The sequence below is a fragment of the Crocodylus porosus genome, unplaced genomic scaffold (genome assembly GCF_001723895.1).
Source record: "Crocodylus porosus isolate Cpor-Errol unplaced genomic scaffold, CroPor_comp1, whole genome shotgun sequence".
Classification (NCBI taxonomy): Eukaryota; Metazoa; Chordata; order Crocodylia; family Crocodylidae; genus Crocodylus; species Crocodylus porosus.
This window is the reverse complement of record NW_017728924.1, coordinates 12,687,910-12,712,542: the sequence shown is the minus strand read 5'-3', so window position 1 is coordinate 12,712,542 and position 24,633 is coordinate 12,687,910. Positions and strand designations below refer to the sequence as shown.

The following is a 24,633-nucleotide window of genomic DNA, read 5'->3' as shown; positions in this document are numbered from 1 at the left end:
ATTTTCTCCCCAAGGTTCCCAAAACCTTTAAAAATTATAAACAGGAATTGCTTCATCTGTAAATGAAACACAGATTTAGGCATCCCAGAAAGTGCCCAAGAGAGCTTTTTAGTATTTAGATTACAAGAGAACCCACAGGCTCTCAAAAAGATTGGTAATTCAATCATACTACATGCTGTACATTTCCCATAGTAAAGCACAGTCCCTCTTTTGAGAAGTTTCTAATATATGTTGACAAGAGAAATACAGTGTGAAGAGAAAAAAAGAGAGTAAAAAATCACTGTATTTACTTGCATACAACACATAACTTAAAAAAACAACAACTCCCACCTGTTGGAAATTGGAGCGTGCTTTATATGCAAAGAAACATGGTAAGAGCAGTCCCTGCTGCTTACCAGGCCAAAATGAAAGGAAAATCTGCACCCAATCCACAGGGCGCAGAACAATGAGCAGGCTCAGGTCCCTAGTTGCTGTTACTGAGTCACTATTACAAGGAAAGGTCTTGATTTTCTTCATTCCGCCTTTCAAAAAAAGATGCATATTTTATTATGGGCTTCACCATATGTGAGAAAATATGGCATGTAACCTGCTCAGAATCAGATGAGAAGTCTGCGGCACAGCTAAGACACGAACCAAGGTCTTCCGCACACCAATTCAAGGTCTTTAACACGAGACTCTACTTGCTTTCGGCAAACTCACAATCTAAATCAGAATAGCGAACACAAGACAAAGGAAAATGTGTGCTTGGAGACTGAGGAAAAGGGACGGTTTGAAGAAGGATGTAAGCATTATAAGGAAAGAAAAATAAAACACACAAACACAAAATAGGAAGTAGCTGGCTGGGCAACAGTACTGAAGAAAAGGATCCAAGGATTATGGTGGACTGCACACTGAGCACCATTCAACAATATGACACTGTTGTAGGAAGACTCATCTCATTCTGGGATGTATTAACAGGACTGTCACATGCAGGACACGAGAGGGAATTGTTCCACACTGTGGGCGAGACCTGTTGGAGTACTATATCCACCACACTGTAAGAAGGATGTAGACAAAAAGAAGAGTCCAGAGAACAACACGAAGAATGAGAAGAGGTTTAGAAAACATGACCTATGAGGAAAGGTTGAAAGAACTGGATTTGTTCCATCCAGACAAGCGAGGACGGAGGGGAGAACATGATAACAGCCTTCTAATATGTGAAAGATGGTTGTAAACAGGACTAGCAAATTGTCTGTCAAGAATGACAGGGTGGGGGGGTGCGGGAGAGACAGAGGCCTGTGTCCCTTCCCCTGCCCCACCTCAGGCCGGGGCTGGGGCCAGCGCCGGGGCCACTCCCTGCTTCCCTCTGCTGGTTCCAGCCATGGCTGGGCATGGGGTGTGGGCTGTTGCCACCCCGCCCCCGCCGCTTTGGGCAAGAGCCATTCCTCCCCTTCCCCCTGCTGCTTTGGGCCAGGGCTGGGACCTGGGCTGCTCCCTATCTGCCCCCTGGTGCTTTGGGCTGGGGCCTGGGCCATTCCCCCCATCCCCCTGCTGCTCTGGGCTGGGGCTGGGGCCTGGACCATTCCCCACCTGCCCCCGCCACTTTGGGTCAGGGCCAGGGCCGCTCCCCACCTCCCCCGCTCTGCTTCGGGCCGGGGCCGGGGCCTGAGACTGCAGCGACGGTTGCAGTGGGGCACAGCCACCATGAACTCCCCCTTCCCTTTCTGCTCCCTTCCCTCCCATTTCCTGCCACCTCCCCTCCCTGCTGGCTGGTGTTAGGGTGCGGGGCACTGGCCCCTGGCTCCAAGGAGCAGACTCCCTCACTCTGTCCCCTTTATTATGGCAGCACTCCGGTCCCTGTCATCCCGCTCTGCCTCCAAGGAGCAGCAGAGGGCCTTGTCCCATTCCCCTCCGGACCCTCAGTCCCCACTGTCATGGAGGCACTCCGCTGTCTGTCCCTGTCTGTGTAGGGCACTCTGACAGGCTGCCGAGACTTGGGCTTTTGTAATATTAGAAGAGTGATCAAGCGTTTCCCATGCCCCAAAGCAAAAAGTGACCAGCTTGGGTCACAGCAATAAAAGACGTAGGGTGGATATTCTGAATAACTTTATACTAGAAGGGCAGTGGAGCACTGGAACAGACTACCTAGGGAAGTAGTGGAATTCTCTTCACCGGAGGTTTTAAAGAACAGATGAGACAGTTGTCTCTCAGGATGGTCAAGGTATATTTAACCTGTCTCAGCACAGACACATGCACTGAATTCCTCTTGAGGACACTTCCAGCCCTACATTTCCATGATTTCTGTGATGAAGGAGGAATGTGCAAGTAGAAATGAAGGGTGTTTACGGGCTACTGTAAGTGTATATGGAAGCATGCCAGAACGTACAAATCACAGACTAGGAGAAGACAGACAAGAAGCTGTGAAGTGCAAGGTCTAGGAAGAGCACAGGCTCCCCATTCTGTGTCCAGACGGCATGGCCCAGCTCTTCAGAGAACTAATGCATTTAGGTCATTTGCACACACTTGTTTAAATGTGATGGTTTTATACAGCCTCAGCAGTTTCTCTCTCCTTCTCTCCCTGAGATTAATTAAGCCCTTCTGAATAAGATCCTTGGCAGTCTGTTCACGTAATTTGTACTAGGGATTCACAGAGAAAAGATGAAGCCAAAAATGTTTTACAGTAGCACAAAATTAAGTTTTGACAAATTATATAAACCCACCACCATCCTGCTGTTTGCATTTGCTTCATTGGTGGTATATGGCTCAATATATCAGGGCACTCCTACATAGGGTAGCAGCTTTGCCTAGGAAAATTCAACTGGTGAAGATCTAGGATTTTGAAAAGGGGGAAAGGGAGTGCAGATGGTATGGTGTATTATCCCATGCAACACAACACATATTCTTCTCCACGAAAAATAAACTAGAAGCTTTACTAATACGCTAGGGGCCTAAATCTACATTATTCAGTTTAAAATAGAAGCAAAAAAACCCCAAATATAACTGTATTAGAATGAGTTAAAAATTATCTGCAGGGCAGTGAAATAAGAGCTACATTACCAGGAGTAGCTATCAGACGGAAAAATTGCAGAAGAAAGGCTGGCTTGATTAATACAACATTAAGCCCATTAAAAAAAGAAGAGAGAGTTGTTAACATCTGTGGCATGAAGAGTTTAGAAGGAATCAGGTAGATTTTAATGAGCCATGAATTCAATTGATGCTCTCACTGCTGCATGAATAGAAAAGCTGCTGCCCCTGCCAGCCAGTTGGTTTTAAATTTAGGGTGCAACAGGAATCAAAGTAGGGAGAAGGGATGCAGCTGCACCAGTGCACTCCCCCTGGACCTACCCCTAGATGGGGACAATATTGTATCTGCAAAAAGCTATCCCCACTTATAATTTTAACAAAACAATTCTGCCCGTGAATCATGTAACTGAAGAAAGCTTATTACTAATCTGACTTCTACAAGTGCACCTGCCTTTGGTGTTGTCTTCTCCTCTTACCTCTCCACTCCTTTCTCTCATTATTCCCCTGTTTTGGGTTGTCAGTATCTTAGCTTGTGAACTCTCTGGACCATGGACTCTCCTTGTGTTATGTGGTTGTAGAGTAAGACCCTGATCCCTTGTTGGGATCATCAGGTGCTACTGCAGTAGAAATCCAAATAACAATGATAACAGTTTACACATGCCACCAGCTGCAAGCACAAAACTGAGCCTGAAAAATTAAAATCTATCTTCCAAATTGGGATATAAATATATAATTCTCCAGCCCTCTAGAGGGAATCTGGCCTAGACAACACACCATATATTTTGTATATGTTATCTTTGTGTGTGGTCTGCGTTATACATTTCAGAAAAGTCAACATACATATTATGTGCGTGTGAAGTTTCTGAGGGGATTATCTTGTATCTCACAGGGGCTAACAAGGATTATGCTTTTACAGATGGCATTTGATATATAGAAGTTTTAAAGTATCATATGTTTTATTGTATGTTAGGTCATCTGCTATGAGGTCTACTTTAAATAAAATACCTCTAAAACTGACATACAGAAAGGTTTGCTTCTTCAGATGAGTCACTAGAACTCTTCTACAAAGATGCTACTGACAGAAGTAACATGTGTTACTGATATTTTGTTCCATGTGTAAGTTATCAATCTGCTTACCATGTTCCTGCAGGTCCTGATGCAAAGACAATATAAAAGGTTACAGAAAGAGGAAATATTATGCAGGCTTCAGGCAGAAGGAGAGGAAGCAGATATCTTGAGTTCCAGTCCCAAAGCAAGCACTGACTATTAGGGCTGTCCCTCATTCAATCTGGCAGAGATTTGGCCTGATTTGGTGGCCAAATCTCCTGATCCGAATCGAATCAGGAGACCCTTTAATCTCTCCAAATCAAATCAGAACCCTCTGAATCGATATGGGGACATTCGGAAAGATTCAGAGATTCAGACATAGACACAGCTTTAAGTATTGTTTCTACATACCTCTAGGTAGCAGGGGCTTCTGAGTGCTGCGATGCTATGGTGCATGGAGTGTCCCACAGAAGCGCAGGGGGCTCCCCAGTGCAGTTAGAAGCAGACCCAGAAGTAGATCAGAAGCATTTTCGGTCCACTTCCAGGTCTGCTGGGAAGTGCACGGGGGCCTCCCTTTGCGCCTCCATGGTTTGGTGACTGGTGCCTCCTGGGTCTGGGGTGGGGGGGCACCTAGGGACCCCCTGAGGCTGATAGCCAAGCCAGAGGGGAGTGGTGCGGGGTGGGGGGTGGACAGCACACTCCCTGGTAGACCCAGAAGTGGACCTGAAGTACTTCTGGTCATTGCCGAGCACATGGAGGGCCCCCCCCCTCACTCCTGTGAGATGCTCCATGCACCCCAGCATCACAACGATCACGATCCATGGCCTGCTACCTCAAGGTATGTAGAAAAAAACTTTTAAAACGGTCTATGTCTGAATTGCTGATTCTCCGAATCAGCATCGAATCTTCAGATTTGGAATTGGCTGAATCGAATCAGAGACAGTGATCTGAATCAACAAATCGAATCACTGTCCCTGATTCAGGCCAAATCTGAATCCAAATCAAATAGGGCCTGCTTTGCACACCCCCACTAATGGTGGGTGCACTGCAACTCTTCTCTACTTCTGTTTCCCCAACTTTAAAATGTGGATGAGATATTTGCCTATTTCACAGGGTTGTTTAAGGCACTTGTGAAAGACACACTGGAATCTTCCACAGGACAGTACTTTAAAATATCAAAGTATAACAGCAGGATTTTGGCACTGGACCGCTATGATCTTAACATCTTTAGAATCTGAATATCAAATTGTCACACAGAAAGCCTCCTAGGCTGCAAAAATGACACACGAGCAGAGTTTCCTAAACAATTCCAAACATCCTTCCCCTGCCTGTACAAGGAGAATGACACTGCTGGTTTGGGGAAAGACAGGTGACCTATTACAGATTTGTTCTCCAAAACAGGTTTCTGAGACCTGAGTTCTGTTTGACATTGGTTAAGTGCGACTCACAAAACAACTTTTGAAGGACAATTTATTTTCTTCCATTCGTACCTCTCGGCCCCTAATAAATAGGTAAGAAGTTATAAATGGTGGGTTTAGTAATGCTGTAAGTCAGACAGCGATATATGGGGTGAGTAAAGTATCACAGCCATAGTTGCTTATTGCCTTTCTGACATGTCAAAGAAGAGCTGTGTAAGGGGGTGTCAGTGTTGGTGTGTGAGCATGCACTATCCTGTGTGTGCTGGGGTCACTGGTGTTTATGTGCCTGGAATAATATGAAATATGAAAAAAACAAACATTTTCCCCTTGTGAGAGGGTTGCTGGGTCTATCTCAGTCTCCCTCTGAACTCGCCTTCCACGACTTTGATTGAAAAGAAGAAAGGTTCAGTGTTACACGTTAAGGTGAGAAAACACCACAGACCACCCAGGTGGTAAACTTGTGCGGTGCTGATTTTATTCTTAGCCGTGGGTTACATTGTCACATCCATCTTGCTAATTACCTCATTAGCAGGGAGAACCATTCGGTGGATCAGGTATCTCTTTCAATCAGGGAGTGTCCCGGATGCTTTAGACTATCTCAGTTCGGGCTGTAACTTCCCCACTAATTAACTCATTAGCGGAGCGCATTCTCAGTTTCTCTGCCAGTAGTGAGCAGGGAGGTGCCTCTACCATTATCCTCCTGCATCTGACTCTGAACCCAGTTCAGCTCTCAGCTGTCCGGTGGAGCAGATGGCTCCGTGCCACTTTTGCTGCCTGTGCACCACCCTCTACCTCGGGGTTTTCCTCAGTGTGTTGATCCCCCAGAGCCCCAACTCTTCCCTGGGCGGTCTGCATTGGTTATGGGCCTCGGGTGAGTACTCTGCCACCTTGCCGGCCAGCTGCTGGCTCTCCTTGGCTGTTGATCACACTTCTCTTTCCCTCTCTCTCTTCACCCCGGTCCGCTCTTCTTTCTCCAGTACCCGAGGGCGAAGTGCATTCATTCACAGTGGGCTAATTGACCTGATGTTTCCCCGGTGTGCAACTCCCTTTACCTGTGTAAAGGTGCTATCTATAACTACCCGCTCCCATCGCTACCATAGTAACAGGGGCTCCTGCCTGAGCCATATCCACTCAGAATAATTGAACTGACTCCCCTTTCTGGATTCAGCATGTTTCCATTTATGGTTATGTTCCCCTTTTCCTAACCAAGCATGCCATTTAAGAGGTCCAATCACTCCTCTTCCATGTAAGATGATGCAGTACTTTAATCGGCACTCTGAGCTTCTGAGGTATTGCTTAGCAAGTTTAGAAGAAAGGGAGAAATGAAGGAGATTGGCAAATACTAACTCAGCTGGATTTTTTCTTATAAGGGAAGTTCAAGGGATCTGGGGAATCTTTCACCTGCTTTCTACATTCTTCGCTCAGCACAAACCATTTGAAAATGTCATGCTGTTCTTTGACTGCAAAGCAAAAGGTGAACTTTCTACTTGGAACTATGTATCATTATTGTTATACAGTAGTGGCTTTGGTACTCCAGTAATGCCAATAAGCTGCATCAGACTTTTAAGCCCAGTTGCTTTTGGTATTGTAATGAAAAGACTGTGCCTGCTCTAAAGAGCTAATAACCTAAGAATAAGGCATAGGTGGATACAACAACTGGAGGAGGACACATGGGAAGGGGGAGATGATTGTGTGATTAGTGGGTTAAGCAGCAGTTGCAGTATACCATTTGCCTTGTCTCTGTCAAGTGTTTTGAAGCCATCTTGGGACAGTTGGCAGGCAGAACGCTTAAATTAGGGCTTTACTGGGTCCCAGGCCCAGAAAAGAACCACAGACCTAAACACCCCAGTTTTGGGAAAAGTCAGGTCTCATTCTGGATCTGAACACTGGATCAGGCCAATGTCTTTTTAATGTCCCATTTGGATGCAGTCAAACTAAAAAATGAAAATCATTTTCAATTTTGTCCTCAAATTGGTCCTTGTTCTTCTGCTTCCCTTTCCCCTCCACCTCCCATAGTCCTATGACATAGCAGGGTGGTACACTATGCTCTGTTACCATGTTTTAGGGGATTTTTATTCATATTTCTTTCAGCACTACTCAATTTTGTTAAAAGAAAGAGATCCAAGAATCTAACTTTTTAACCTAATTTACACCTTACAGTGACTCTGTCAAAAAGCAAGTCTTTGCATGGACCACAAGAAAAGCATTTTCTAAAGTGTCTACTCATTTAATTCAGCTAACTGGAACGAAAGGTGCATCCTAGGTTCTCACTGATTCCTGCTGGAGATTTTGGAACTCTCTTTGTAACAAGATGGAAACCTAAAAATGAATGACTCCCCATTCTAATTTTTTTTACCTAAATTTACCAAGGAAGCATCTTTGATATCAGAAAACAAAGCTAGGAGCTGTTGACTGGAGGGGAGAGAAGGATATGAATACATGAATACCTTTTCTGATGATAAGAGGTGCTCAAATACGGAGGTAATGAGCATCATGAAATCCTAGACACTAAGACATGACAATATTCTCTGTTCATCTATGTTGTATGTCAGCACTGCTATTCACACCCAGAACTGGCCACATTCCTGTGGCACTGAGTGGTGGTAAGGTGCTTTGAGCTCCTTTGGTATGAAAAGCATTGCATAAACACCTATTACTGAGAAACAGTTGGTTTCTAACCAGTTAGGTGCACGAACCTATCTGACATGCGATGATCCACTAATATTTGTTTCTAGCACTGAACCTAGAAGGATGACATCTGATTTAGAGCTGCAACAGGTCCTCTAGTACAGTAGTACTTAATCTAAGACTCAAGGGACTGCATCCATCCACACTACCTCTTCTGGGGTCAGTGGACTTATACCAGGGTGGCCAACCTGTAGCATAGGCAGTCTCCGTATATGGCACATGGCAGATTGGGGAGGGGACAGGCAGCACACTGGGAGATAGGCCAGGGAGCAGAAACCAGAGCACCAGATCAGGCTGGAGATAGACATCAGAGGGGGATGCCGGATTAACTTGTAGCATGCCTGCCAAAAAGGTTGGCCCCCACTGGGTTAAACCATGGGCCAAGGCCATCCAAGACAGAAAATCATGGGCCTCAGATGTGTAATTTTCATTGTCTGGATTCTCCTTTTTTTGGCATCAAATTTGTTGTACCTCTTATGACTCCCTCATTTTTTTAGAACGGAACTTTTTATTGCTCCGCTTTGCTCAAGGTCAATCTCCTGCTCTTCTCATGTATTAACTCAACAAGAGACAAAGAATGTCAGCAGCTATGCAATTTGCTCCTACACTCTGGTGAACAGCAGTGTACAGTGAGCCTTATCTGAGCATGCAGGTGATGCAGTCTGTAGAATGCATCAGTGAGAGCTGCCTCACATGACCAGCACTGAAATACAGCATGAACCCCCTGGACAGCACACCAGCCACTCAGCTCCTGCCACACAGTCTCTATGAAGAGGTGAAATGCTGATTAGTTATGTCCTTAATGTCTGACCCATAAAGAAGGGAATCCATATCCATGAGAGCTATTTATATAATCAATTCCCTCAGAAGGCCAGCTGTATTGGAGAGGTCACTAACCTCTTGCCAAAATATTCAGTCCTGACCCCCTAGGGATTTTGAAGAAATACATTTGATTCATCCTTTCCTGTTCCATGAATCAGCTGTATGGTTATAAGTATTTATGTGTGTGTTTGGGGGGCGGGGAGTGGAGGGGAGATGTGTATCGGGGATGGTGGAGGGACTGGAACCGAACACATTTGTGCAGAAGTGCCATTTTACTCAATGTATTTAGTGGAACCTCAGAGGGATTTTGGTGTCTCCATCAATCTAAAGTCCAGTCACACTTTGTTCAAAGCAGTGAAGTGAGGATGATGGTGTTTCCAAGGAATTAATAATAGGAAGAGATAGGAAAGCCTTCCACAGACACATCAGTTTGCTTTTCTGTTTTCCTCATAGATTCATAGATGGTAGGGTCAGAAGGGACCTCAGTAGGTCATCAAGTCTGACCCCCTGCCCTGGGCAGGAAAGAGCGCTGGGGTCAGATGACCCTAGCTAGATGCTTGTCCAGTCTCCTCTTGAAGACCCCCAAGGTTGGGAAGAGCACCATTTCCCTTGGAAGCCCATTCCAGATTCTGGCAACCCTTATTGTGAAGAAGTTCTTACTAATGTCCAACCTAAATCTGCTCTCCATCAATTTGTAGCCATTGTTCCTAGTTACTCCAGGGGGTACACTCATAAATAGAGCATCTCCTATTCCCTGCTGCCCTCTCTGATGGATTTATAGGCAGCCACAAGATCACCTCTCAGCCTTCTCTTGTGAAGGCTGAAGAGATCTAGGTCCCTTGGTCTCTCCTTGTAGGGGCTTTCCTGCAGGCCTCTGACCACATGAGTGGCCCTCCTTTGAACCCTCTCAAGATTCTCCGCATCCCTCTTGAAGTGCATCTCCTCATTTCATTCTCAAATGATGGCGATGGGCAAATACTGCACACTGGGTTTTCAGCTCTTGGGGGGCCAAATTTGTACCTGCTACAATTATACCAGTGTGAATTTGAAACTGGGTGTTTTGTAAAACACTTTGCACATGTCCATGTTTCTATAAACGAGCTTAGTCCTCCTTTCATCCACACCAGTGCCTGACTAAGGATCTGGATTCAGACCATTCCTGGGTTAACTATGGAAAAATAACTTTTTACCTTTCACTGATGCTAGTGTCAGCTTCTTCCCACCAGGACTTCATGTCTTAGGCCCCCTTTACTCACATACACAGCAGGAGGTGTGATTGTGTGATTGTGCATTAGATCCAGTTATGCCTTATTGCCTGACCCTGGGCTCCCCTTACACTGGCAAGAAGCAGGTTCCTGGAGCTGAGAGGCCCCCAGCCACAGGGACTACAAAGAGCCAGGACTAAAGTTCCCATGCCTGATGGGGCTCTCGGCTCCAGCTGCCCATGTGGTGCAACCAGCACCAAGAGTCCTGCACCTGACAGGGCTTTCAGTCTTGGCTTTGCCACGTGGGCAGCCAGGACTGAGAGCCCTGTCAGGTGTGGGACTCTTGGTCCCGGCTGCACACGTGAGCCCAGGGGTTTCATGCATCCCTGAGCTTTGGGGATCACAGCTCCTTTGATTCCCCCAAGCCTAGGGTTTTCATGCTGGGCATGGTGCGTCCCTGTGGTTGGGAACCTTGTCAGCTGATGAGGCTCTCAGCCACAGGGGAGGCCCTGCTACCTGTGCACATGAAAGCTCGACCACAACCAGCTATAAAGTAAGTACATATTTTCAAGGTCTAAATTATAGCTGATTGGAGCTTTTTATTGTGGGATAGTTACTTTGCATGTGTAGCTGGTCTTAAGGTAATTGTGCATTTAACTGGGTAATCGCATTATACCTGTAACATGTAGAACGGGGCCTTAGCCACCTCTATAAAGCCCAATGCCCACTTTTCTGACATCTTCAGTGCAGCTAAAAACCCACACTGCCACAATGAGTCAGGAGAACTTCATCAACTACGCCAACAGAGTGGATTGAGCCTCCTAATCCCCTGGGACATGTTGTGTAATTAGTACCTAAAATAAGCAGAACTGTTACCTCTCATTTTGCTCCTTACTCAGTATGCTTTGCTCAAGGAGCTCAAAGACAAGATAGGCAGTAGAAATAAACCAGAATTTACATTACATCTTGATGTCAAGAGACATATTGAGGGCGCGTCCCCAGAGGCGGGAACATGCATTTCCCTAGGGACAAGTAGCAGTGGCACGCCTTGTGCCGCTGCTACTTGTCCCCAGGGAATGCCCGTGACACGCATGCCCTGGCATGCAGCTTGTGGGGTGGGAGGCTGGGGCCAGCAACTGTAGCCATGGTGCTCCTGCAGCAGAGAGCCTGCTGGTAGCTCAAGTATGGGTGCAGCCAGCCAGTCCCTGGTTTTGGGTGGCACACACTGCCACCAAGTGCACCGCCCTGTTTTTTTTTAGGTGTGGGATCTCCCCAGGTCAAAAAAACCTCTTGGCTGCAAAGTAGCAGTGTGGGAAACACCTGCATACGTAGTGTGTGCAGCATGTGGTGCTACAGATGGGTCTGCGGTGCTGCATACATCCGCACGCATCTGGATGCTCTCTATAAGTGCAAATAAAATCTAAATATGTTTCATGTGGCCACTCTGTCAAGAAGTGCTTAATAGAGAGCTCCAGCAAGAGCTGTTCAATCATTTGGCAAAAGAAAGTCCTAATTTAATAAAGAAACATTTTTAACCTTTTCACAGTCTAATATCACTTCCAATTGATGATAGGATATGTCTATGCCCATCTGGGCAATCAAAGATATAAGCAAGAGGAGGAAAAATTGCAGATCTGCCATCTGTTACATAATATGCATCACAAGCACCCCACGACATAACAAGCTAAGATCATAATTAATGCCCACTGTCAAAATGCTGGATGGTAAGCAGTATGATTTGCAAATTTAAAGTATCTCTGTGTCAAACTCTTGCAACTTCAGGGAGGACAGGAAAGGAGATCCTGTGCCTTTAAGGCAATATCTTTTAATGCTGACATCAGTTAGGATTGACTTTATTCCTTGGTAATTAAGGTTACTGTACTGGAATATATTGGGGAAGTCATCTTCTCATCACAGACATATGGTAAATTGAGCAGAGGCCAGTGCTTGTCTCCTGCATGGTTTAAGAAAACTGACCCAGTATCCCTCTACAAAACCTACATCCTGTTTAAGCATAACTTCTATCACTTCTACCACAGGATCTGGACACACAACTCATTTATGTCCCTTTACACATTGGTGTAAAAAAGATGCGGACACACAGCAAATAGCTGTACATCAGTATGCTTTACTAGAGTGCAGGATTATCCTGAGAAAATACAGCAGGAAAAATGCACTGATATAGGTTATATCAGCATAAAAGTTCATCAGAAAAATGAGGAGTTAATCCAATAGTCCAAAGCTACCTGGTCTTGCAAAGAACTGAGCGTCTCTCTACCACTGAACCTCAGTCACAGTTATCCACATTCTGTTCCTGCTCTAAGATCTCTGCCAATGCTCCTCAGCCCTGGCCTCTATCATCAGTAGCAGTAGCTCAATGCAAATGTACCAGGGGGCAGAGTTTTGATCCTATGGGCCTTACTGAAAGAAGGAATTAGTAGCTGTACTGATATAGCTAATGTGACCACATCATTTATTTAAACCTCTGGTGGTCCTGGGCCAACAAGCAACTTATCTCTTGCCAAACCCAGATGAGTTTCTTTGGGAGCAGTCTCTGCACTGGTTATGTTGTTTTCTTGATGTAGAAGAGGAGATCTATATAATCTGCACCTTGGGGAGCCCTTTGTTTTTTTTTCCCTGAACACAGGTGTGGAAATAGTGCTGTAGTAATCTCAATTTGTCCATATCTTCCTGGAAACCAAGGACGAAGCTCCTTCCCTCCCTGTTACGGCATGCAGACAATACTGATCTGTGATGATCTCGGAAAATGCTACATAAAAGCATACAGCCCCTCAGCCAACAGAGGGTAGCCATCTCTGTCTAAAGTGGAGGTTAGCTCACTAATCAGCTGCCTTCTGTCAACCACAGTAGCAGAGTCTGACCCAGTGTCAAGACATCGCATGCTGTAAATCACTGATTTAAGTCTATAGTGTTTGTGAACCCCAAACTCAGGCTAACTCTATTATAAATCCCTTTATTCAGGCAATCTTTCTTAGTAATACTCAAGGAAATGCTGCAAGGAAAGGAAGACCCATTTAATGAAAAATAATATACTACGTTTAAAAATAAAACCTGGAGTTTAGTGTTGGTAAAGATGCCAGACTGACACCACAAGGGCAATAACTGCTGCAGAGACAGGCAGGGCTTCTAATTTTTTTGTCGAGCCTGACCTGAGGGGTAGTTTCACAGATGGAAGTGGAGAGGATTCCTTGGGTAAGAAATGCATGGAGCAGAGTACCCTCCTAACCCTAGTGAGAGCAGGAGCTAATATATATGAACAACAGCAAATGCCAGGATGAATGAATGAAAGGAGCATGGACACTCTGTATATACCAGATCCATTTTTTTTTCAAGGGGATGCCTGTCTACTGCAAAGAACTGTATGGCTCAGATCCCAAGGACTCTACTAAAAGCCCATGAAAGTTTCTGTGGGAGCTGGAGGTACTTGATAGGCTGCAGGAAGAGCTCAGTGCTTTCCCAGATGAGCCTCAATGTTAACTAAATTTTGCTTTATGAAACTGTAAATCCAGAATGCCACAGGAGAAGTTTAGGACCTGAAGGTTAATGTTTAAACCAAGTGCCTTATGCACTCTCAAGCATGTCCCTTCTCTGACCATAGGATGTGTGGTTTTTTTAAAACAGTGCCAGAGGAATGAAGCACTGAGAAGAAAATCTCTAGGAAGGACAATTCAGCTATGACTCAGAAGGAAAGTACCACCCACTGAATTGCTCACACCACTGCTTTACTGCTGGGGCAGTGTTTTCACAGTGACTGAAGGACCCATTGTATCACCCTCAACACTTCCTGCAGCACTGGGGCATTCTTTGGAGGGCACCTATGCAAGTGCTGAACCTACTTAACACTCACTTAGCATATGATATTTGACAGGAAAATAGGCTGGGTGAGTATGGATGCTGACATCTGTGGCTTGTTTTCATTCATGCTTGAAGCTGATCCAAGGGACTCTGCATAGCTATATACATGCAAACACGTGTGTGTGTGCGTGCGTCTCTACAGCAAAAATGGCAACAAATCCAGATATTTCAGAAGACAGAAATATCCTGGGCCTTATGAATTCTGTCACTTCAAAAGCTGATGCTTTCTTCAATCTTTCTTAATAAAGATGAGTTGACAGCACATTAGCAAAAGCAGAGCAACAGAACTACCTGTTGGGCAGAGCGCTCTTTTTCAGAGATGTTTGACAGAGTTGCTTCCTCCTACTGGTATGTATGCAGATACTAATTCAGTAAGACTACACAACTGGTATTCTTTATTACCTTTCCCTAGCTTAATGATGAACCTCAATTCAGATATGTACTTCATAAGTTACTATGGAGCTTGTGATGTGGGTTTCATGAGGATCAGGTTTAGAGCACACTCCAGTAAATTATAGGCAGTAAGCACTGGCTGGCATATCCTAGGACTCTGCCTGGTGTTACCTCTAGAGCAGTGGTTTTCAAACTTTTTTCATTTGTGGACCCCTAAAAAATTTTGAATGAAGGTGTGGACCCCTTTGACTTGTAAGTGTGGGTATTCACATACTTTTGACTGATCGTAGTCATTTCTGCGGATCCCTTAGGCATAGTCTGCGGATCCCCAAGGGTCCACAGACCACAGGTTGAAAAGCCACTGCTCTAGAAGCAGAAAGCACCATTTTATTACAGTAATCAAATAGCCTGCTCAAAAGCCAGGTTCCACAGTTCATATAGAAATGTTTGGGCTACCTGTTTCCAAATCATGCACCACAGCTGAAGGCTAAAAGTGGATGTGAACAAGAGCCAACATAAGAGACAAGCAAGAAAAATCAACAAAGCATCAAGCTAACAAAAAGATGTTGGATTTACCCCTAGTCTAGAAACTTTCCAGCGTATCATAACCACAGTCAGTCTGCCTTCCTGGTGTCTACTATATACAATGGTATGTGGGGGAAAGGAGGCCAGGTAGATATGCAACCATGATTATATTACACATGCGTGGGTAGGCCAGGGAAATCTGAGCCTTAAAATGGATGAGGACGCTTCTTGTTGAGGAAAGCTCAGCAGTTTGAGCCACTGTTCTCCCTTCCTCCAGATCCTTAAATGTGGAACAACAACTCATTGCATCTCAGCTCAGGTTGTCAAGCCATCCCATGATGAGAATTGGCTTTTCAGTTTTTCGGTGTTTTGACAGTCACCTTCTGGTGTATGCATGTGGGTGCTTGGTGCTTGCCATGGGTCTTGGGGGAATGCCTGCAGGACGCAGCCAGAATTTTCACATTTATTTCGGAAAGTTATAGAATTTGCAAGAACACAGCTGTAGGTCTCAGAAAATGACTCGTAACAGAAATATCTGTTAAGTGGGAAGAACACCATCTATCACATTCACTGTAACTTGCCCTAATTGCCCCCATCCATTCCTCACTATAACATTCACCATTTCTGCTTATTCTGTTTCCTGCTCACTGGGATATCCTCACCCATGACTATTCTTCTCTGGTATTTCAGCTTCCTTTTGTCCTTTACTGGAACTATCATTCCTACCCACCTTCCTCTGCATTGCTACCACCTAAAACTCCCATTTTTTTAGATGATTCAGTTAAGTTCTCCCCCCATAATAGCCCATCATCCTCAGGTTATGATAAAATGTCTTCAAGCTCTGATGCAGTGTCAGCAAGTCATCATGTTTCATGGTTTTGAGGTTTGGCTTTGCAACCTGTGAATAGGCAGGCTCCTCTTATTAAAATTGGGATGGTCCAACAGAGCTCAATGCAGGAGGCCATCCTCTTCCTTTTACTCCTCCTCTGGTCGTAACCAGTGTTGAAGAATGATCTCTTCCTGTTCTAACTTTCACCTCTGTCCCTCCATCACTGCTCTTAGTATCTGTCATTTCCCTCTCTGTCTGTGTGAGCCCCAGAAAGGAGTTTGGGATGATCTCTCTGCTTATAGTCTGTACCAAGTGTGCCCTCCTTCCTATGTTTGCAGCATGCCCAGCACAGTGCTGATTTCCCCCTGGGTTTCAGTACCTTTTTGCAGAGAACCAGCTGGTGATCGAAGAGGAAGAAAACGCGCTGCTGGTTCCGTCCATACGGCTGGTAAATCCAGGACATCTCCCCTGTGTAAATCAACTCAGAGCTCCGATCCAGGATGTCATCTCCCTGGTGGGGCACAGAGAAGGAGGCAGGGTAAGCCACTAGGCCAACCTTGGGCACTGGGAGGTGACTTTCTTGTGTGCGAGGTAGGTGGAAGGGGAGGAATGACAGGAGGTTCTGCTTATTTTTAAGCAGAACACGGAAGGGAAGAAATAAAACTGGCCTGGAAAACAATAAAATAAACAACAACAAGAACAGAGTTTTTGTTTCTATCCTTTGATTCAAACTGAAAGTGGAAAAAGAGGCAGCCAAAAACCTACACTTGGGTTGCCAGAGGACTCCCCTCACTCCTCACCACTAGGGGCTTTCCTCTCAGCTGGCCCAAGCACCCCTCCATTCACAGGCTGCAAGCTCTCATAGTGCTCCTACATGTGGCCAGAGCTGCCTTCGCTCTTCCAACAAAAGTCTCCTCTTCCTTATCTCAGTGCCCCACCTTCACCCGCCAGTCGCCTGAACCACCCCCTGCTCCGCAGTCCAGATTCTTGGCGACAGAATCTCAGGAGAAACCTGGACTTCAGGCTCCTCATCAAGCAGGGCAGCAAGGGGCAGTCCTCTCTCTTTTTCAGGATTTTAGAGTTCTTCACATGCCGATCATCAAAGCAATGCCCCGGGTGGCCTCGCAGAGCCCCACACTCAGAGCACCAGAGCACGTTCCCTGCCACATCCCTCAGTCATCACATCTGACTGTCAGAAGACCTTCCCTGAGTTTTACAGTGCCCCCCTCCCCCCACTCTTCCCGGGCATCAAAGTATTACACAGCAGGCTGTCAATCTGGTACCTCTTGAGGCTGGCAAAACTTATCTCTATAGACTGCCTACCCCACCTCTCCCAGCACGCAGAGGCCCTTGTCCTACGGGCTATTTGCACTCTCTCATCTCCAGCAAGCTTTCAGGACCACCTCAGTTCATGCTGCCAGAGTCCGTCCCCACAGGCTGGTAACGCCCCCACCACAGGCTGCCAGAGTGCCCTCACCCCTTCCTCTGCCTTGGGCTAAAGCTTGTTTTCCTCTCCCACATTTTTTAAGGATTCATGAGCAGATGGTCCTGCAAACACAGCTCATCTCCCACTCTCAGAGAGAACAAATGCATCACCCTTCACTAATTGGGACGAGTTTTTTTTTTTTTGAAAGTTAATTAAAATCTATTTATTAAATCAGGCGAATTCTCCACCACCTGCACCATGTGTGTGTCTTACTCTGTGAGCACTGCATGCATCTAGCACTGAAGACTCACAGGCAGAATCCGATGGTTTCTGGCTCAAGGCAGGGGACCAAATTTGGGAGCCATAGTTAAAATGAGAAAAGACAGGTTTTTGGATCTGAATCCAGATTAGGTCCTGGCTTTGAGGCTGAAGTAGGCATAAGTTAAGGATAAGATGATTTTGAAACCTCAGTGAACAGCTGGCAAAGGTTTGGCTGGAGACAGGAGACATTTTAAGGGCGCAGCCCTTCTGCTGTCATTTCCTCGCCATCAAAACCAGATCCTGGGTCCGTATGTGCATGTGAATGAAAAGTCACCCTTCAGTCCCAATTTCTAGGGCTGGGTTTCTGAGACTCCTGCTGAGGTGAATCTGTAATTAAACTCTCATTTATTCTACACAAACCTATGGGACCGGTGACAAAGGAAACTTTATTGAGTCACAGTGAATGCGTTTGCAGTCTCCACTGCCATAGCAACTGCAGCACAGAAACTCTCAAATAGCTTTAGTGAGGGGGGCTGGTAGGTTTGTAGCTAGTATCTATCTGTCAATTGTGAGTCGAAAACCTCATTAGAGATAGCTGAGCTCTTCACACTCGCACATAGCAAGAGGCATAGCTGGCCACACGTTTCCCGGCACCTCACCAAAGAGCCCCCATGAAGAGTCAGGAATTAGGCTGGCTCATCTCCTGGTCTGACCCTGCTCTTCCTAGAGGCCATGAATTGCACTTTGTTGGGTCCGTACAGGTATTGCCGGACGAAGAGCCTCCCGAGAGCACGGGGGCTCTAGAAACCCCTGCCCTTTACACAACACAAAGTGATGCTGGGAGGCAGGACTCCTCCAGCTTCGGGGCTGCTATTTTTCCTTACAAGGGAAGGGGAAGGGCTGGAAAAGGCTGCTTGCTAAAAATAGCAGGCGAGCTTTGTGTGACTGTTTTACTCCTGTGGTAGCATCGAAGGCCTGAGGACATGCAGAGGACTCTGTAAACACTTCTACTTGATTAACTGAGCCCAAACTGCGTAGTTCCTGCAAGGGATGTAAAAATGAGATAAAAAAAAAATAATAGGGTTTTTATCACATCTTGTATCCTGTGAAAACAATTTAAATATACAGTATCTGGGCTATAAATAGATGCAATCTGAGGCTTTGTTTGTGTGTTTGGGAACATCCTGCAGATAGTTTTATATTAAAGTACAACTGACCAGCTTCCATTACATCTGCCGTAGGGCATGCTTTCCCTTGACGGCCCCCATGCCTATTCCTTTTCCAAGCACAGCCAAGACACTTGGGCCTCACCCGACAAAATTCACCTGGAGGACTCGGCGTAATGGAATGTGCATTTGGGTGGAGGCAGCCTACCAACGAGAAACTCTCTTGATTATTTAGTATACAGCCCTGGGTAGTCAATCCCAGGGCCTCATTTCTCCTAACATGAGCAAAATCAAGAGAGACGATTAATTGTCTTCTCTTTTTCCGCGTACCGGCTTGCATCTACCTTGGAAGGGCTGGGATCTCCTCTTCCTCAGTGAAGCTGGTTTTGTAGATTGAGAAACAAGGTTAAACAGAATGGGGATAAAATTCTCAGCTGCCTTGAACCAGCATAACTCTCCAGACCTCAGTGACACAGGGCAGCTGAGGATCTGGCTCAGTACAGTAATCAGCCCAAGGACAAGGGTGGGGTTGAGCCGCTGAACATCAGAGGTCAATCAGGGCCACGGGAGTGCACAAAACGCACATGCACGGAGTTTTAGGTGCATGGCTGTGCATGCTAGTCCCATGGTTGTATTCCAGGGTGGTTATGCTTCACGCATTTTTTAACATTTAATTTTGCCCATGAATATTCTGAGAAATTTGACCCTTGTAGTTAGAGTTAGAGCTCAGACACTAATCTGCACAGTCTACAGGCCCTGCTAAACCATCCACTTTGCTACCCTGAATCAATAACACGACTATTCGAAAACAGTCCAGATTTGATCTACATACAGGCAGCCTAAAGTGTGATAGTGCTCCATACGGAGTAGGAACCATACACCGCTGACAAAGTGCATATACATGGAGTGTGACATAGAAAAATAAATAATTAAATAAATAAAAGCTGCATTCTCATCTTTCCTTCAAGGAGGCACATGCACTGCCTGATAACTTAGCGCACAGCAGTAGAGACCAGAAGGTCAACCAGTTCTAGGCTGAGCTTGTGCTTCATGCTCCCTGGAGGAGCTAGCATCAGAGATGTGACATGTAAAGGTCCTGAGGGCCAGTTGCCAGCGCTGCAGTGAAGGGTCAGTGCCTCTGCTGCTGCTGAAAGCTGTCAATCATCAGCTTCCCAGCTATGCTGTAAGTAACCACTGCTTCCTACAATGAGGCATAGGAGGGAAATTGTGAGGGGCCAAAAATACGGCTTCAACAAATGCCCAGAAAAGAAAAGGTGTGGGAAACAACATTCCAGTGTGGATAACAGAAGCTGACCAAGAAGCAGTTTCAATAAACATTACCAAAGGCTTTTGAAAAATGGTCAGCTCCTGAAAACAGTACTGTCACTAGTGCCCAGTACTACCAGCCCATGGTTGTATTCCAAGGTGGTTATGCTGCATGCATTTTTTAACATTACAAGAAACAGGGTGCACCAGCCCACCTCCTGACATACTTCCATGCTATTACCACCAGGCAGAGAATCCCCTTGATTTTGTTAACACTCAGTGAGTAGGGCCCTTTCCTGACTGACGGTGCTCTGCTCTAATTAGAGACTGATCGTCTGATTAACGCTCTGGGCGATGGAAAGATCAGAAAACGAGTAGCGAGTGAAATGTCGTCCTTTACATCAGGCTCATTTTTGATGCCTTCTGTTGCTGGGGAAAAAGATCTGTTTCAATCCCAGATTTGATTTTTCCCAGGAGGTTTTCTCATCAAGCTGTCCTAGCTTTGAAAACAGTACATTTGTTGCATGCATCTTTTTTTTTTCATGCCAGTCTTTGGATTTAATAATGCAAATATTAAGCTGAAGCCAACGATTGTATATTACATAATTAAGGGCACTGAGTTCTGCATTAAAGAATCCATAAAGAACAAGAGCAAGAAGAAACATAAAAGGACCTAGTTGATTAAATTTTCCCTTCTTTTTTTCCTTTGTTATTTATGGGAGCTTAATACTCTTGGAAACTGCCACATTGACAATCCTAGAGAATAAGTGATAGACATGTCTAGAAGTCTGCCTATGGCATGGGCAGTGGTAATTCAAATGTCCTCTAGGAAGTGGACCTGGGTTCTCTCCTGTGCCAGACCTTCTGCCCTGGCTCAGGGTCCTTCCTGGAGTTTGTGCCAGTGGAAGCCTAGCACAGCAAAGTATGGCTTTGCTATTTGCCCTTTCTTCCACTCAGGGGCTTACAGGCTGGAGAAGAAAAGGGGGTCATAATGATCTGCTACCACAGAAAGAGCAGGAGTTTGAAATGTTCTGTGTTAGGCATTATCACTAAAGTAGGGACAACTATTTGTTGGGACAACTACTACTATAAAGTAGGACAGACACTCATAATTTCTCATTAGAACGTAACAATTTAAGATCTAGACTTCCTCCTATTATGCATTTGAGCATATTCCAGTCTTGAATATACTGCTTTTAATGAGGCACAAAGAGACTGAGGGAACGAGCAGACACCGCATTTGTCTTGGAACAGAAAAGTGCAGGATCTGCATGTGCATGTTGCTTTTCCAGTTGGGGTTTAGTGGGCAGCTGAATGCACTGCTGCTTTTGTGCCAAGGATCCAATGATGCACTCCTAGGACACCCATTAAGATGCACTTCATGATATGCCAGGACAAACTGTTAGTGGATTTCATGCCATAAGCCTTTTCAGGGTCTATCCCAGGACAATGGAAGTGCACATTCTGACTTATTACAATTTGTCCTGGGAGAAAATGGATTGTCTTGGGACAAATGCAACATCTGTTCATAGTCTAAGGGGCATGTCTATGGTCACATGGGAAGCCTGCAACACAGCAAGGAGCTAAATTCATGTCTTGAGTACCCTAACCAATGGATCGCCTTTCTTTACCCAAAGTTCCTTGACTGTTTAAATAATGGTAACAGTCCTATGTAGGGGGCTGCTTTTATGTTTTAACCATTTGGGAAGACAACTGGCCTTATGGGAACAATCTCTTTACTCTTGTATTCACTAACCACAGAAATCCAGGACTACTTTGCAGAAAGCACTCGGACAACTGGTTACTGAGGATGCAATGGCTGCTTAGGGTGAGCATTGCCCGAGCATGTTTTGAGTACAGTCCAGATGAGTCTAGGCATGGTGCTGTGAACTACCTCAAAGTTATTTTAACATGCCCATTTTGTCTATCCATTTTCAAAGGTCACCAGCTGATCTGAGGGTATTTAACTACAGGTAATGGGATGACACTGAGCTGGTAATGGGCTGGTCCTGCTTTGAGCAGGGGGTTGGACTAGTTGACCTCCTGAGGTCCCTTCCAACCCCAGCTTTCTATGATATTATGAATACAGGCTGAATATCTGGAAACATTTTGTGACAGCAAGACCCATCCAACTGACAAATGGCCTCTCAAGGGAAACAGTGGAAACTTTATGTTCTAAACCATTAATAAGTGAACTGGACAAAGCACAGTGGAGAGTCTGATGTGGGTAGAAACAACTTTGTTCCAGGTTTATTTATAAATTTGTAATTCAAATGACAGAAAATCAGGTGACATGTGGCAACAGTCAGATCCAGAGATTCACATAGGTGTCTGGAGTTGCCTCATCCAAACCACTGGAATTGGTCCTGTTTTAGACCACAGTAGTTGAGATTAAACTCTCACCCCTCCGTTTTTCCTCAATCATTACTCAAGTAAAGCTCCCACTGACATCAATTCCAAGGACTCTATGCAGCACAGTTATCAACAAAGACAAGTCGTCTTTTCTCAGTTTCCCTTTTCAGCTCATATCATTAAAACTTCACCTACATCATTTATATACTACACAGTGTTATAGGACCAATGAGCTAATGCCGAATGAAATAAAGCAATGTAGGACCTCGGTGACCCATCTGATTTAAAATCAGGCCCTGTTCAACTAAGGGACATTTACATTTTTTACATGTTGACCCTTAAGTTAACCTTCAGCATGGAATCATTTGGAAAATCTTAAGGAATAAATTCACTGCTGGCAGAATTGCTGTCACTTAAGTCAGCTGTGAATTGGGCCCTCTGTTTTTCTTTTTTTTTTAGAATCAGCCACTTACATGTTTCTTATATATGCAACCTTCTCCCTGAGAGTCTAAGGATTTTATATGTATATATTTTTAAAAGAACTGTGCACATTCTAAGTTATGTTTCTTACTTCCTAAAGAAACAAGGATCACCAATGTCGATCAACATGTCTCTATATTCCTGATGATAAAGTGCATATAGGTTTGTGATAATCTATATATTAGGTCTTCTCAAACATTAACTAGTTAAACTTATACTTTCATAGTTTCTATGGTTGGAAGAGACCTGAGCAGATCATCGAGTCTGACCCCCTGCCATGGCAGGAAAGTACTGGGGTCAAATGACCCCAGCAAGGTGTACATCTATTCCTGGTCCCCTCTGACTAGTAACAGGCCACTTGATCCCCCCTCAGCCTTCTCCTGTGGAGGCTGAACAGGTTCAAGTCACATAGCCTCTCTTCGTAGGGCTTGCCCTGCTGCCCCCTGATCATGATGTCCACATCCCTTCTGAAGTGCGGTGCCCAGAACTGGACGCAGTACTCCAGCTGCGGCCTGACCCGTGCCACATAGAGGGGGAGGATCACCTCCTTGGATCTGTTTGAGATGCATCTGTGGATGCATGACAAGGTGTGGTTGGATTTCCTAACTGCATCCCCACACTGCCGGCCCATGTTCATCTTGGCATCAGTGATGACTCCAAGATCCTTTTCTGCCTCTGCACTGACAAGAAGGGAGTTCCCCAGCCTGTAGGTGTGGTGCCGGTTGTTCCTCCCCAGGTGCATCACTTTGCACTTGTTGGTGTTGAATCCCATCCTATGCTCATCCGCCCACCCCTGTAACCTGTCTAGGTCTGATTGCAGCCTATTGCTCCCTTCTAGCATGCCCACATCCCCCCACGTCTTAGTGTCATCAGCAAATTTGAACAGCGTCTTATTTACCCCCTCGTCCAAGTCACTGATAAAGATGTTGAACAGTGTGGGCCTGAGGACCGAGCCCTGCAGAATCTTGACTTCAGATACATGAGAGAGAAAGAAAAGTGTTGCCATCCTTATTTTACATGTAGGAAAATCAGGGCATGGAGAAGTAAATAACCTGACCACGGCTGCAGAGGAAAAAAGTATCAAAATCAAGGAATAGAATTCAAGATTTCTCTTCCCTTAATAGTCTTCTCAGACTGATAAATAAAGATGTATGCCTGAAAGTAGTTTAAATTAGAGCTGTGTGAATAATGGATTTTTTGGTTCAACAGCTGAAGTGAACACTTGGGGGTTTTTTTCTTTGAGATGACCAAAAATCTATCTGTTTTTCCCCTTTCAGTCTTTTTCCCACCTCTTCACTCTTTTTTTTAAATTTAGGTAAATTTAGAAATCAAATTGCCACTTTGAGAGGGGAAGTTAAAATGTTTGGTTTGAAGAATGTCAAAAGAAAACATTTTGACATTTTTTTAATGCACTATTTCACCATTTTTTGAGGCAAAGATTTTTTGTGATATTGTTTATTGGACCAAGCATATTATTGGGAGAGTAACTGAACAAAACTTTTGGGCCTTAAGTGCCCTTCCTCAGGTTCCTTGTGACCTGAGGAAGAACACTTGGGGGGCATCTACACGAGAGCGTACGTGCATCTTGCAGCTTCTCAAAGCCCTCTGAAACACTGCAAGAGAGATGTGTGGGAATAAAAACAAAATAGGCAAAATTAAACCCTTGAATATCCAGGAGTCAAAAAAATGCATGGGGGAAAAAAGCAGGTCAACTGGAGGCTCCGTCCTCCACAGAGATGTTCTGGTAGTGGGACTATGGCCCCAGGGCTGAAGCACGCTGCCTACCCATGCAGGGCAGGTAGCATGCTAGCCACAGGGAGCTTGACCCAGGCTCCGTGCTGGTAAGTAAGAGGTGGGGGGGCTGGACTATGGGGGG

The 24,633-nt window shown here is 45.2% G+C and overlaps 1 protein-coding gene across 5 annotated transcripts in view; it reads right to left on the bottom strand.

The window, feature by feature from the left end:
* ARHGEF9 (Cdc42 guanine nucleotide exchange factor 9) overlaps positions 1-24,633 on the bottom strand; it is a 327,093-nt gene that overhangs the window by 40,893 nt on the left and 261,567 nt on the right. For all 5 annotated transcript variants that reach the window (XM_019540350.1, XM_019540349.1, XM_019540353.1 and 2 more), the window contains one exon: positions 16,186-16,317. In XM_019540350.1, coding sequence (XP_019395895.1) covers positions 16,186-16,317 — 132 coding nt within the window. The remainder of the gene's footprint in view (positions 1-16,185; positions 16,318-24,633) is intronic.